The 14759-nt window shown below is 49.7% G+C and overlaps 6 protein-coding genes across 6 annotated transcripts; 4 read left to right on the forward strand and 2 right to left on the reverse strand.

The window, feature by feature from the left end:
- Positions 1-714: 714 nt before the first annotated feature.
- N7496_012501 (3-hydroxyanthranilate 3,4-dioxygenase) lies at positions 715-1371 on the reverse strand (the record flags this gene model as incomplete). The annotated part of the gene is made up of 1 exon (XM_056705414.1): positions 715-1371. The coding sequence occupies one exon, from the start codon at positions 1369-1371 to the stop codon at positions 715-717; it is 657 nt and encodes a 218-aa protein (XP_056549312.1).
- A 333-nt stretch (positions 1372-1704) lies between these two features.
- Positions 1705-2919, forward strand: N7496_012502 (RNA 3'-terminal phosphate cyclase-like protein; the record flags this gene model as incomplete). Its single annotated transcript, XM_056705415.1, has 1 exon — positions 1705-2919. One exon carries the CDS (start codon positions 1705-1707, stop codon positions 2917-2919), a length of 1215 nt encoding a protein of 404 aa, XP_056549313.1.
- Positions 2920-3854: 935 nt separating this feature from the next.
- On the forward strand, positions 3855-5116 carry N7496_012503 (uncharacterized protein; the record flags this gene model as incomplete). Its single annotated transcript, XM_056705416.1, has 3 exons — positions 3855-4181; positions 4747-4859; positions 4921-5116. 3 exons carry the CDS (start codon positions 3855-3857, stop codon positions 5114-5116), a joined length of 636 nt encoding a protein of 211 aa, XP_056549314.1.
- Positions 5117-5939: 823 nt separating this feature from the next.
- N7496_012504 (uncharacterized protein) lies at positions 5940-6837 on the forward strand (the record flags this gene model as incomplete). Its single annotated transcript, XM_056705417.1, has 3 exons — positions 5940-6280; positions 6510-6598; positions 6653-6837. The coding sequence occupies 3 exons, from the start codon at positions 5940-5942 to the stop codon at positions 6835-6837; spliced, it is 615 nt and encodes a 204-aa protein (XP_056549315.1).
- Positions 6838-10313: 3476 nt separating this feature from the next.
- N7496_012505 (uncharacterized protein) lies at positions 10314-10719 on the forward strand (the record flags this gene model as incomplete). The annotated part of the gene is made up of 2 exons (XM_056705418.1): positions 10314-10445; positions 10468-10719. The coding sequence occupies 2 exons, from the start codon at positions 10314-10316 to the stop codon at positions 10717-10719; spliced, it is 384 nt and encodes a 127-aa protein (XP_056549316.1).
- Positions 10720-11098: 379 nt separating this feature from the next.
- On the reverse strand, positions 11099-12328 carry N7496_012506 (tellurite-resistance/dicarboxylate transporter family protein; the record flags this gene model as incomplete). Its single annotated transcript, XM_056705419.1, has 1 exon — positions 11099-12328. One exon carries the CDS (start codon positions 12326-12328, stop codon positions 11099-11101), a length of 1230 nt encoding a protein of 409 aa, XP_056549317.1.
- Positions 12329-14759: the final 2431 nt, after the last annotated feature.

The following is a 14759-nucleotide window of genomic DNA, read 5'->3' on the forward strand; positions in this document are numbered from 1 at the left end:
AAACCCGAGGATCTGGGGAGTGATCCATCTGGTTTCTACTTTTGTTTACACCTTGACTCCTTTCTAGTACATGTTTCATCTCTGCCATTTTTGCCCTCGTGCATGACATCAGATCTAAAGTTGTCATTTTTGGTCTTTGCTATTTCCCCCTTCAACCCTATGTATTACTCTTGTCCCCTTTTCGGACCTTTCCATTCGTTCTCAAGCGTGTCTATACACTTTTTGCCTTTCGCTTCGTGGGACTTGCTTCTCTTGCAAGGCCCGGCCTTCATTTGCCAATTTCTTTTTCTAATTTCACCTCAACCCCAACCTTCTTTTTTACTGCCCGCTTTGCGCTGGTCTTCATGGCTGTCAAATTTTGTCAAATATTGTCGGTGTATCACCTGAGACCTGACCAGGGATTCGGTCCTGGCCGTACCTTACTGCTTTTTCTACACACCACATATGTAGAGAATAATATAAACCTAATCCATCATACCCCAACCATGATCGTTCTGTGCCACGGGTAACGAATTCGTTCCTTATTGCAATGAGAAGCGAAGGGGCCTTCTCAATAGCGCGTTTTGGGAATCGTCTTTTAAGAATGTTGAATTCATCATTCATGATACGACTCTCTTCGCCGTCGTGCAAGCTTGGCATCGAGTAAAATGTAGCGCACGACAATACCCTCCTCTTTCGTTACTCATACAGCCCAGTTAGGTCTAGAGGACTCCATCATTCAGGATGCGAGGGTGGTTGTTCCAATTCCCCCTCGCCATATTTCGTCGCCGCAATCTCCCCACAAGCCTTGCATCGCCTCTTCTCCTCATCCGCACCAAACTCTTCCACCACCTCCTTGACCTGCGTCCCGAGATCAGTGCACACAAACTGCTTCTCCCATACAACTCCACTACAGTTCCTGCAGTACCACCGCATGATATCAACGGCATTCGCTGCCCGTGGCTGCTCCATCACCACGCCCACCGTATCCTTGAAGCGCACTGGACAGTGTGGTGTATTCGCCGGTAGCAGGAAGATTGAGCCCTCGTGGATCGGAATGTCTTGGAAAGTGGGTGGCGTCGTCGATGTGTCTACCGTCTTGAGCAACATTGACCCTCGGTATTGGTAGAAGAATTCCGGTGTCGTGTTGATGTGGTAGTCTGTTCGCGCGTTGGGTCCGCCGACGATCATGACTGTGTAGCCGGCTGTTGCCGGGGAGGAGGGGTGGTACACGCAGTAATTATTGACTGGTGGTTGTAGGAGATGGGAGTTGGCCTCGAGCCTGGAATGGGATATACGTATTAGCCAGTTCTGTTGAGGCGATTCAGGTTCGTGATTCTGAATGTGGATGCTTTCCCCGCGATGAATCATTCCTCGTCGGAGGGGTAGCATGGGGGGGCGTAGAGGGAAGTGAATACCATTTTGGAATGTTGAGTGCTGGAGGAAGCATCGTGAATTAATGCGTAGTATACTTCGCCAAAAGACAAGGTTAAACAAACCACCAAGTCCCTCGAATATTTCTCGGTGGTACGATGTCACAAATCAAAGGGTCCAACCTTGTCCCGGGGCCATGCACAATGATCCGGCGGAGATAAAGCCCAGACTCCTCGGACTTAACCCGATCCACCGGACCGGATCAACCTTCCGCCGTCGATTTTTCTTTTTTCGACAGGCCGAGCTTCAAGCGGAGCCTGCTGAAAAGACCAGGACAAGCAACCCGCAAAAATGGCGACGACATCCCAAGCCCCCCTGCGGTTTACCTCGCATCACAACCTTGTCTATCGACTGGTCCTCTCAACCTTGACCGGCCGCACGGTGCACATTTCGCAGATTCGCTCTTCCTCGCCCACGAACCCTGGTCTGGCGCCGCACGAGATTTCTTTCCTGCGCCTACTCGAAGCTGTCACCAATGGCTCCCAAATGGAAATTTCGTACACCGGCACGATTCTTGTCTACAAGCCCGGCTTGATCACTGGTAGCGCCAGCGGTGTCGGTGCTAGCGGTGGTGTGATCAGACATGAGCTTCCATCAAACTGCAGCCGTGGATTGAGTTATTTCTTGATCCCTCTATGCCTGTTGGCTCCATTCTCCAAAGCCCCTCTTAAGGTCCTCTTCTCCGGACCCGGTGTGATTACCTCCTCGACCCCAACTGGCGATATGTCCGTTGACAGCGTCCGCACCGCCATCCTCCCGCTGTACAACCAATTCGGCATGTTCAACAACGTCGAGCTGCGCATCTTGAAACGCTCTAACCCCGGTCCTAACGGCCGCGGCGGTGGTGGTGAAGTTCAATTCACTTTCGGCCACCAGATTCGCCTACCCAAGACCCTGCACTTGATGAACCCGGGCCGTATAAAGCGCGTCCGCGGTGTCGCATACTCGATTGGTGTCTCCGGCTCTAACAACGCCCGTATGATCGAGTCTTGCCGTGGTATTCTCAACCCGCTCAGCCCAGACACTTATATCTTCTCCGACGTCTCGTCAGCACCTCTCGTGCCGACCCCGGATAAGAACAATCCCAATGCCAAGAAGAAGATCGGCCTCGGATTCGGTCTCTCCCTCGTCGCCGAGTCCTCCACCGGCTGTCTTTTCTCTGCTGATGTCGCCTCCCCGCCTTCTGGCGGTGAAGCCCCCGAGGATATTGGCAAGAAGTGTGCTTTCCAGTTGCTCGAGACTATTTCCAAGGGCGGTTGTGTACCCCCCGCTGCGGCTACGACTATGTTGACCCTTATGACTATGGGTTCCGAGGACGTGGGCCGTTTGCAGGTTGGTCGTGAGGTTATCGCCGATCCTAATATGATCCAGCTTGCCCGTGATCTGTCCAAGTTCGGTGCCCCCGGCTGGGGTATTCGTGATGCCGCTGGTGAGAATGAGGATGGTGATGTGATTATCAGTGTTGTTGGTCGTGGCATTGGTAATGTTGGCAGGAAGGTTGCTTAAATGCTTCGTGGTGGGCTTCTAGTGCATATTAGTCTTTGGTTCGCTCTGGACCACGGACTCCCCAGCTAGCTACCGCAGTTTGCGCGTAGCTGCTCGCTTCCTGGTCATTTGGATCAAGGCTGGTTCAGCTCCTCGACTTTTGCATGACCACCGAGCCTGGCAATGGCTTCTGGCCCTGAACCTATCCCCAAGCGAGCATGGGGTTCTCTACCTCGGACGCATCCTCCCATCCTCCTCGTCTACAAAAATCTTGCATTATCTTGGTCTACCCCTCGACCGTCATGATACCCGGTGTTGTTTGGCTTCTACCTGCATATGCTACATTGCATGTTTCCGTCCTGGTGGGCTGTTATGGTGTTCGGTGTATATAAAAAAGTCGGAATATTATTCTTCATTTTATTCAATTTTCCTGTTCCAGCTACTTCTACAGGGTGTTTCTAGCCATTTCTCTTGGTAGGCTTCCATCTTAGATGGAAGCGTCCGGATCAATCACGTTATTTGTTTGCTATTCTGCTTTGGTATTTTCTATATTCGAGTCCGACTTTCTTAACTCTCTAGGCAGACTTGCAGAAGTTCTCGGAAGGACCTGGATTTGTTTGGTTATACCTAGCCATCGCTGCCTTCCAGGTCCGGAAGCTCAGCTCCTCAGATATAAATTGGCAGGGCATTTCCCATCCAACCCTGCTTCACCTTTTCTTCGTAACTCTCTGAGGTTTCGCCAACCAACCATTCACTCACACACACATTGAACTCTCTCGCTTCCTCCTCCCTCCCCTCTTCGTCCATCCACTTTCTCAGCCGAATTACTCAACTTCACCGTCTTCACAGACTGATATTGCCTCATCACAGCCATGGCTTCAGTCACGCTCGCTAGCATGTATCAGGACATCGCCTAGTACTCCGCATTCGCGACACCCGAGGACGTAAAGGCTGCGATGCGCGGTATTCTCAACGCCAACAACATTACTTCCTTTGACACTTCCTTTAAGAGGTTGATTTTCTACATGGCACTGGCTAACGACCATATGCTCTGCCTCCTTGCTCGTCGATACGCCCACCGCAACCCCACCGCTGCCAGCATCATGGGCCAGATCGCCCGCCTTGAACTTCAAGAGCGCCAAAACCAGCGGGCCCAAGGTAGCCACCCCATCCCTAGTCGTCCCACCTCGTCGGCTTCAGCCCCATCCACCCCCTCCACCCACCAGACTCCCCCGGCCGGACGAGTCCGCACACGCACCACCATCAATGTCAATTCCACTTGGGTAATCACAATTGTTCACGAGACCCTTCTTCTGGAGTAGTGTGGAGTTGAAGAAGAAAATCCACCCTGAGAATCCGGTTCGGCCCTAAGTGTGGCCGCATTCACATGCTTATCTAGTCAGACGAACTGCCTACGAATCAAAGACGCTTGAAACCTCCGTTGTCGGAATATACGCAGGAAGTAGTATCAGGAAAAAAGGAAAAGATATGAATTGTGGTAGACTGCTAAGATATTGCCCTGGTCTGTTGCCTGACGCAGCTCCTGATAAGTCTGGCTGTAGAATACTAGAATAAAGTTCCGTAGAAGACCTACAAGAGGCCTTATGAGCTTATAGGTTTATTGAACTATCGTGATAATCTCGCTGTCTTAAGCTAGAAGGAAAGCTTTCAGGATATAAATTCATAGGGAACTTCCACCAACGCTGCTTCGCCTTCTCTTCTCCACTCTCTGAGTGGTCACCCCGTGGACGTTACTCGACGTTCTCAACCAATCTATTCAACCACTCATCAACCTCTGTTACTTCCTCTCCGACGATGTCTTCGGCCATGCTAGAAATCCTGTATTAGGAACTCGCGTACTATTACGCCTTCGCCACTCCGGAGGACGTAAAGGTCGCCATGATAAACGTCCTACTCCAAAATAACATCACTAATCTCCATGGTATCTTCTCCATTCTCAGGTTTGCACGGCCATCGTGAATGGAATGACCCCTTACTTTCGGTCCTACTACGTCGGTACAGACGGCATAGTCCCTCCGGTCCGAGCATCCTAACCGACATCACTGAACTCGAACTCGAAGATCGCGAGAATCGGCGCCTCGAAGCTAGTGGCACCATCCTCAAGCGTCCCGTCTCGCCAATCCCGACCCCCTATGACATCCAGGACAACCAGGTTAATAGCTTAGCAGTCTACCACAAGCCATACCTTTTCCCTTAGTCCTGATATTCATTCCTACGCACAGCCACATAACGGATGATTCAAGCGCGTTGATTCATAGGCAGTTCGTCTGAATAGATAATCGAGTGGATGAGGCCCACTAAGTGCGGGCCAAAGCTAATTGTCCAAGAGGCATGTCTCCCGATTCCACCCTACTCCTCACGGACCTGTTGGGGAAGGTCAAAGTAATCTCCACGACAATGGTGGTGCGTGTATGCGGGGCGATGACCCGTCCGGCCGGGGGCGTCTGGTTGTCCTAGTTGCCCTAGTCTGTTGCCTGACGCAGCTCCTGATAAGTCTGGCTGTGCAACGCTGGTGAAAGTCTGAACTACATATTGCATATTGTGAGGGATCTGTAGAAGGGCCAGTCAAGATGTGTAAGTGAAGTTTTTGAAATCAATATTACTTGTATTTTATACCTCTCTCTAAGGCTTCATCTGCTGTATAATCGAACAATTACGGATTGATCAAGGTAATTTATACAACGAAAGGTTCCAGTATGGAATCAAGTCCCGTAGAAGACTTCCTAGGCAAACTTACGGAAGGCCTCGGAAGCCCCTAGATTTATTTGCCTATCGTGATGATGTCGCTGCCTTGAGCTAGAAGGGGAGCTCCTAAGGTATAAATTCACAGGTGATTTCCACCAAATCTGCCCATCTTTTCTTCTTAACACTCTGAGGTTTCGCAACCGGACGACTCACATTCATACATCCTCTCACAGCTACTGGCCTCACCTTTCGTCCCTGCACCGTGCATGTCAGTCACAACACTTGAACTACTCCCTTTCTTCCACTGCTAACCTCGATACATCTTCAGCTACAACATGCCACCGCCGTCTCTAGACAGCCTCTATCGAGAGTTAGCCTACTACTCCGCCTTCACTACACCGGAGGAAGTCCGTATTACCATGCTCAGATTGTTGAGCAGGTTCAGCATCGATGATTTGGACAACGCCATTGTTGAATGGCGATTCAATCGGGCTATCCGCGACGACCAGCTTCTCAGTCTGCTCCAAAGCCGGTATCTGACCCGCAACCCGGAGTCTTCAGGGATCCTCAGAGAAATCGCTGTTCTCGAGATTGAACAATTTCATAGTCAGCGTACCGACGCTGACCAGTCCAGCCGTCGCCGCTGGTCGAGCGCATTGTTATGGGATTCGTCTAGGTGAGATGGCCGCTCCGTTAAAGTGGTTTCCTCACCAGCTACTGACACAGCGGCTGCAAGGCTGACTCTTCTTCTACCGATGCTCATGGTATTCTTCCAGGTGAGATGGCCGCTCTCCGAATGTGGTTTCCTCGCCGGCTACTGACGCAGCAGCTGCAGGGCGGATATCCTGCCTCCTCAATGCCCACTCTTCAGATGATCCCGTTGAAGTCTCATTCGAAATATCCAGGTTGGATGTCCACCCTCCGGAGAATTCCACCGAATGGGCAGCGATCGAGAAGATCTATGGCCTTAACCCGGACGATGTCATCAACATCGGTATGTATTTTTTGTATATCCTCCTAATATTCTTCCTGCGCTAAAATATTCTAGACTACAACCAATGCCCTCAAGCACTCTCTGCCTTGGATAAAGCAGCTTCCGCCCTCTTACGCGACAACATACAGGACCACACAGAGGCATGGGCAAGGGACCGTGATGCTCTCGTTGCTCTGCTACGGGCAGGGAACTATGCCGGTGCTGAGACTATAAGGGGTACTATTTTTAAGGAAGAATAGATTACGGATTTAATGTTACAAAAGAACTGAAAGCAAATTCAATATCTCTTCGTTCTGCCTTCAGTTCTAACCGATTACGCCTGTCAAATGTAAATACTAACTAAACATAGACAACCCCCAACTAAAAGCTCCCCTCCGTATCGGAGTCCTCCTCTTCCCAGGCTTCCAAGCCCTAGATTACATCAACATCCTCTCCAGAACCGGATCCATAACCCTGTCCCTCCTATCCAAAACGTCAGGGACTGATTTCCTTTAGCATGCTAGTTCGTACAACCTCAAACCTGGTCCGAGCAAATCAAGATCAATCTGGAGGTAGATCATCTGGCCGGCGAAAGTGGTTTCCTCACCGGCTTCTGACGCAGCGGCTGTACAGCTGATATCCTTGCTTCACAAACACCCTTTCCTTCACACGTTCCAGCTGGGGCTCCATTGACAATATCCGGGTGAGATGTGTGGGCGGCTATGGGTTGGCAGGGAAGATATTTCGGTTTCTTTGCACAGCTTTGCTGACTTGGATCTTCTATCTACACCGGTTACGCAGATGTTTCCCGAGATCCCTCTCGAATATCTATTTTCTATCCTAGTTTCCCAGCGTGGATGGGTTGGTCTTCCTTGATTGTACGCTGGATTAATCAGACTGCCGTTGGCAATCGCTGACCCGGTGACAATTTCCGCCCGGTGCAAGATTCATTTCCAACTCCACCAAGTTGTTATTAAAAAGGCAACCGTGGGAGCTGACCCGCCTTGATGGCTTGATGGCCTGAGGGCTTGAGGGCCCCGAAGTATATAAGATGCCAGTTCTTTGAAATTTTTATGGGTGGCCCCGTATCCTGTTTTGTTCATGTGTTCATGTCTTTTCAATTTCAACCATGCATCTTTTGGAATCGCCGTCCTCGATTATCTGCCTTTCTGGGGGTAGGATGTATGATAGCCTCACCTGTAGCACGCTGGAAGAACTCATATCTTCGCTCGTCCATATTGTCCATGCATATTCACAAAGAAAGAATGCCATCATGTACGTGTTACTTTATGATATATTGGGCATCGACCACATTCAAGTCAGTTGCGTGTGTGTCTTGAGAAGAGGCAATGCTAATGAGTGGATACTAGAATGCTACAGTATCACCTTGACCGGGCTATATTGAGACTGTATATTGGTACTGAGGTGGTGAGGCTTCCTGGCAATGGTTTGGATGGAGATCCCCGTACCATTCTTGCCAGTCGTTTCCATGTCGCTCAGCTAGTCATCTTTCCACTGATATAGCACTTCTGCTGATTATCCCTTCAACGCGCATACTTGTCACAGTTACTGATAAGCCTTGATATCAGTCATAACGGAAACGTAAACAGATTCTCGCCGCAGATCATGAAATGTTCATCAAGCGGGAGGCAATGAAGGAGGTCTGGGAACTGTTACTAGTGCAACGAGCGTCCGACTTGCGTTCTGTGAACTTATTACGAGAATATTAAAGGCGAATGCTCTCCTCGTCGCAGGGTCCATTGAACGAGAAATAAAATCGAATTCGCCTACGAATGAAAAATTAGAAACGAACCATAGGATATTCAAAGCCAGCGAACGAAACTACTTTGGCACCGAGTTCCATATCGATGACAGAGTTACCGACGAATTCAGCCGAGGTCAGCAGGCTGCGTTTGATGACTTGCGAAGAATGCATACCTTATCCGCTGCCCTTCATGGACGTACTGATACGGACAAGCGGCTTATGAGCAATTTTACTGTGCGCCTCTTTATTCCTTCTATTAAGACACCGGTGCCATCCCAGGTTTCGTGGATCTGGACGAGGGCGGGGGCCTTTTACTTGTGACTTCCGACAGCTGGTGTGGGTTGGAAACTGAGAGGTGACAATCAATGAAACATGGGCAAACTGGCGGACACTATGATCATGGTGGTCTCCATGCATGAACGTATATCCACCCGCGAAAGTCTCACAACGGTTCCTCAGGCTGGGATTCAGTTCCTAAAGAGCCTTCGACCCCTGTAATCCGTTGTTCTCAAAGGCCAGAAGCCAAGCAATTCGATCTCCTCTATCGTTTTTGCCATACTCCCACCCTGACTCAACTGATAGGGTTATGAATAAGACATGGCGATATTAATGTTATCCTGTGGAAGTTACAGTTACTCCAGATAATTAACTAGCTTTGGTGAAATTTTTGTTTATTTTCTTCTGCAATAACACTGTCTGTGGTGGCCACCGTGGCCGTAAGAATGCAAAACTCATCGGCATCTGCCGTCCTGGCCTGTGCCCATGTCTTCACCCTCTCCAGATGCTATCTTCCGTGCCCGTTGTGCGTTGTGCGAGTATACAAAGTCACGGGACTTGGTGGTGGTAGAGGAAGCGCTTACCGCGTTTAGATTGGGCCCGCCGCAGCTTAATTCGACCACATAAAACATCAACAAACAATAAATAAGGGACCACGGGAATGCTCCTTTTGGAAAGAGCCATACTTTCTCAATGGCTGGGCAAATCAACAAGTCGGACTGTAAGATTCGCAGTACTCTACATTCCCATGCTCGAATTGGGACCTCCGACGCTGTACAAGGAAGGAGTTTCAGTGCCCGTGCCGTGTTTTGATATTCCCAGCAAACAAGCTGACCCAAGGAACACCAAACTTTCCAGTGTCGATCCGGCTTTGGCTCGGGTATATCGGCACCGACAGCATACTTCTGGGCCTGCCAAACTTCCAATCTCTGGTTCAGGTCCCTTTTAGAGTTCGCATCAACGCGACCCAGCCACCGATTTTCCACTGTTCCTACTTTGTTGAGGCCTACTGTTTACCACCATCGCGTCGAGCCTTAGCGTCAATCCCTTAGCTTTCCTTAAGCGAGTGGAGTTAAATACCCTCCCTCTCCCCCTCGATCTCCTTCTTCTCTTTTCTCCCCAACTCTCTCTGAACAAACTTGCCCTTCTTCACCCCCAACTGACTCTGGCCCGCAGGATTCCCTTTCCCTCTCATCTCTGCCCATAACTTCCCACTCCTTCTTCTTTTTTTCTTCCTCATCTTTTCCTGATCATACTTATCATCTCTTCCACGTTCTGCTTTTACTACTCTTCACTGCTTCTTTTGCCATTTATATCGTTTTGCCATTTACATCGCCATCTCCCCTGACCATCTCTGCATATTCCACCAATGTTCTAGTCGCATGTCAAACTGCCGCCTTCTCACTTTCGTAGACCTCCCCCTTCCCTCTTCTTTTTCTTCTTCTGCTTTCTTTTTGCTTTTTGCTTTTGATCTCTTGCATTTACTCTTTCGCGATTTACCCCAGCGATGAGTTCCCACCTCGACGCGGTGCTGGGGCCTAGTAGTCCCTGCTGGCCTTTGGTCAGTGGGGATGAAGCCAAGAGGAACTCACTTTTTGTATGTCTTTTGTAGTTGGTTCTTGTCAGATTAGTGTTGGACTTAGAACAATTGACTTCTCTTTTTCTCTTGATTTTTTCCTTGTAGTCGTACACATGATGAGTGTTGGAATCGGTTCCGCCTTGTTTCGAAGCTTCATGGAGCTGTTGACGCGACGCGATGCAACCATCCCCATGTCCATCCTGTCTGGCAACGAGCAATTGGATATTTACAAGGCCCCTATTGACAGAGTCAATAGAAAATGAGTTCTAGACTTCCTCGTTCAAGATCCGGTATATACGTATGCGCCATTACTCGGTGACGCGTCGCCGAATCCGACGGCGCAGGATGAAAGCCCATGAACGGTGCCGTACAAAGGGACGGTTGGATATCTTCGTTCAAGATATCTGCTGTGAGCTGCACAATACTGTGTATCCTAGGTTGGACAAGAGAAGGACTGCGCCCATCGAGAAGGGCCTGGTTGAAGCTACAACTAGCAATGCGAAGGCCATTTGCTCGGTCTAACAGTCGGCTCTGGTAATCCCCTCGAAGAAGCTTCGCAATACGCTACAGATCGAGTGCTTGCATGCTGTTAATTTAATTCTTCAAGATGAATTTGTCTACCGAGACTCTATTGTATGTGTATCTGTATATGCAAGACCGAAATGAAGCCGTCTCGTAACAACGCGACCGACTCCCAAATGATGCACCAACGCCAAAGACATGCCAGTTTATCCCGCCCCATAAAAGCACACAGAAAGAAATCACAACGCCATGAGAGATGGAAGCATATGCTGAAAGAACCAAAAAGGGAAGAAAACCAAGAAAGTCGCGAAATACAAGACGCAGAACAAAAATAATGACACTGGACGAAGGACATCCCAGACACCAAGACAGACCTGGTTTACTCGGAGACATCCTCATCCTTGCCAGGGAACATAATATCCCTCCGAATCACGGCCAAAATATGATTCACAAAGACAAACAACCACATCGCGATAATACAAATCGACATCCCCGACCCAACACCCTTAATAGCCTTACTCTCAAACGAGTTCCCCAACACGATAGTCGCCAATGTAAAGCCAGTGTTAGGGAAAACCATAGCCCACCAACTCAAATGGAACGCCGTCGGTGGAGCCCTCACCACTGCAATCAGGGCAACGCAAAAGAACCACAGACTCAGTGCCCATAGGAATGCGCCCGTTGCTAGTGCCAGAATCTCGAGGACCCGACCATCGGCGACACTATCGTCGCTGCCCATCACGCTAATTGTTTCCGGTAGGCCGCGTGCCATACCGATCAGTGCGAGCGCTGTGAAAGCAGGTGGACCGACGCAGATGAACATTCCCGGGCGGTGCTCGCGGCAGGGTAGACCCGATTCCATTAGTCGGCCGATGTAGTGCGAGTACATCATGAAGCTGAGACTGAAGCCGAGGCCTTGGAAGGTCATGCCCGCGGCGACGATTGGAACTGAGGAGTGGGAGGGTTGACGCTCAGCGATGACGGAGGCGATTGTGCCGCTGAGCATGATGGGGAAGGCTGGGAGGACCCAGGAGGGCATCATGGTTTGCAGTCTGTACGTCACGGAGGAGAAGAGGTAGGAGTATTGTAAGGCGGCGACGGCGAAGGTGCAGACGCAGTAGGTCCAGAAGAGGACTTGGAGGGTTGTGGAGAAGGCGGTTGCTGGGTCGTCGCCGAAGTACTTTTCTAGTCCGGTGATCATTGTTGCGATGGAGAGCCAGAAGGTTGGGAAGAAGAGACCCTCGCGGTCATGGGCGAGGGATTCGATGAGATTGCCGTGAATGACGAAGCGAGCTGCCATCATGGAGCTGACTGCGGCGAAGAGGACGAGGTTGATGATGTAGACTGCTAGACCGATCTGGTCGAGGCCAGGGAATTTGTTGGGTTGGTTGGCGATTAGTAGGGCGAGGCCACCCGTGCTCATTGTGAGAGTATACCAAGCCCACGTGAAATGGCGGAGTCGCTGAGTGAAGCTGATTTTGTATGTTCTTGAGGACTTTTCCGGATCGGAGTGTAAGATGGGTGTGTTGGATCTGTTGGAGTGGGAGGAGTGTGGTGGAAGCTCGTAGCTTTCGGGGCCCAGGAGGCCTGGGCTGGAAAGAGCGGACATGCTGGAGATGTTGTGTAGGAGGTGGTGCTGTATAGCAATGTAATCGAATAGGACCAATGAAGATACAATATCAAAAGAGAGTGGATTGGAGGAGAACGGTTACGATAGTCCGTCCGGCTTGATGGAGTTGGAAATTGAAGATATCAACAAAAGAGATGTTTTCAAGAATGACAAGAGAAAAAGGAAAGAAAAGATGGCAATGTAATAGCAATGGCTGAGGCAAGATGCAATAGAATGACTGGAATAAGAATCAGAGATGGCTTTGAAATGGAGATGGATGAATTGAATAGAATAACCCCCTGAGGAAGAAGCCCTCTTCCACCTTTAAAGCTTTGATGCTTCAATAGTACATCTCAAATAGCCCAAACATTCCGCCACAGATTCATCATCACCCTCCCACGCCCAGCCAGATCTTCACGGCACGATCCACGGCCAAGACAAACACCAAGAACTGCCGCGACATCCAGACAACCACTTCATACACACCATGTCTCGCAGTGGCATTGTATAGCTCGGTGCCTAGGTCGTGGAACCCGGACTGAGTGCGTTGCTCGTCAAAACGGACCTACCAGATCCATGGAGCTTATCAGGAGTCCCCATTCAGTCCCAAGAAATGGAGTATTGATCGTCCTGGGCTTTCTGGCTGGGCGCGTTCATTGCCGCCAGGGGAGGGGCAGAGTGTCAGGGTGATTGGATGCCCCATACGGGGACTCGGGAAGAGGTTTTGGCTGGTGGATGGACTCCGTAATTGTGGAATAGCGGAAGATGGGCAGTCTATAGTTCGAGTCAGTGCGGTGACCCACTCTGGGCGGGAGAGGGTTTTAGGGGGGGAACGTTAGACGTCTTTGCTTTGGGAGACTGAAATAGGAGTCTGGAGGATGCTTTGCAGAGAAGGAAATTTCTCTGCCTGGGCCCGGAAGAGCGTTCATCAGTGCCAAGAACTGGCTGTGATTCTTGCTGCGTGGCTCAGGTCGTGGATGTTGTTGTTGATATCCACCCCTGACTGGGCTGGGGTGAATTGCTTCAAGTCTTATCAAGAGACACAGAGACCGTGGTCTTGAGGGATCACTCGATGCTGGACGCAATGTCAGTCAACAGTATCATTGCTGGAGAGGTTGTTCAGGTCTGTTTCGGCCCGAGTGGTAAACAGTCTTGGTATGCCTTTCGGAGGAAGGAACTGTGCAACGTGGGAGGCCAAGGCCGATGATCGACGCATCGTCGCCGGACCGCTGCCAAGCTTTTTAGCAGCTGTAGCGTGTGAGGCTGTGTTCCTGTGTCTTTGTGAAGGAGAAATACAAATCAGGGGAACAAGGCAGAAAACCGTCCGCAGCACTACTTGGATAGGCTGACTGGGATAGTGGGGAAGTGATAGATCCAAGCTCCGATCAGATGATACATATAGTTCACTATTCTCCTAATCAGCTAATCAACTAACCAACCTTAAGTCAATCAAATCTTAAAACTAGCGTAATTCCTATTACGCGACCCCTGAGTAGTTCATAGCTAATTTCTTATCTTCACAGCCTCCTCTCCTCGCCAACCCCCCGCGCTAACGGGGAACTATTGAATTATTCAAGCCCGGGATAAAACATGCCAAGCAACCAAGTAATCCGCGGCTGTCGATCACCAGCAGAATTGCGTTTCATGCTTATTTTTTCCATTTTTTGAGCAGTGGCGGATTGGATGGGAGTTAGCCTGTTATCAGAATCTGCCAAGTCTGCCCAGGCCTTGCTTCTTGGCGAGTGCTTGTCGGTGGGTCAATGACGGAGTAGAGCTAGAGGATGTACAACTGTGAAATAATGTATAAATTATGATGCGATCGAGTATAACTATTGGGGATTATACATTGGCAGTTCCTAATGAATAGCGGAGTGCGAGGGGTACGGGGTGTGTGGATTGGTTGTATTATCCAGAAAGAGGTCGATTCGGGTGGAGGGAATCAGTATATATCACTCCTATACCAAGGCGTCTCGGCGGTGACTCTAGCACTCCGTTCATGCCCGTATGTTGCCACCTTCCGGTACAAAATTGTCATTGCTATTGACAATCACGACTTGTCATTCTAGATAATGCATCCATGTCTGTCAGGGTATGTAGTTCGGAATACATCAGGACGAGCTCTAACCTTCCAAGTTAGAAGCGGAGTCGTTCCGGCAACCTTTGGTGGTTCTGCAATAATATTGTTGGAAATTTCAAGCATTTATTGTCAAATATTTATCTTTTATATTTTAATTAACTATACCATATCCAAGACTCCTGCACGGTAAAATAATAGTTGCAACCAATTCAAACAGGATGCTCCTGGTACTTGCCGTCAGAGCCCGGTACAAAACAAATCTACAAGGCTCTGCATAGATAATCCCGATGCATGACGTATGCTCCCTCAAATACTCCTATACATCGACTCAAAATTCAGATTCTTAAGCAGGTC

The sequence above is a fragment of the Penicillium cataractarum genome (genome assembly GCF_028827025.1).
Source record: "Penicillium cataractarum strain IBT 29864 chromosome Unknown utg000010l, whole genome shotgun sequence".
NCBI classification, from domain to species: domain Eukaryota; kingdom Fungi; phylum Ascomycota; class Eurotiomycetes; order Eurotiales; family Aspergillaceae; genus Penicillium; species Penicillium cataractarum.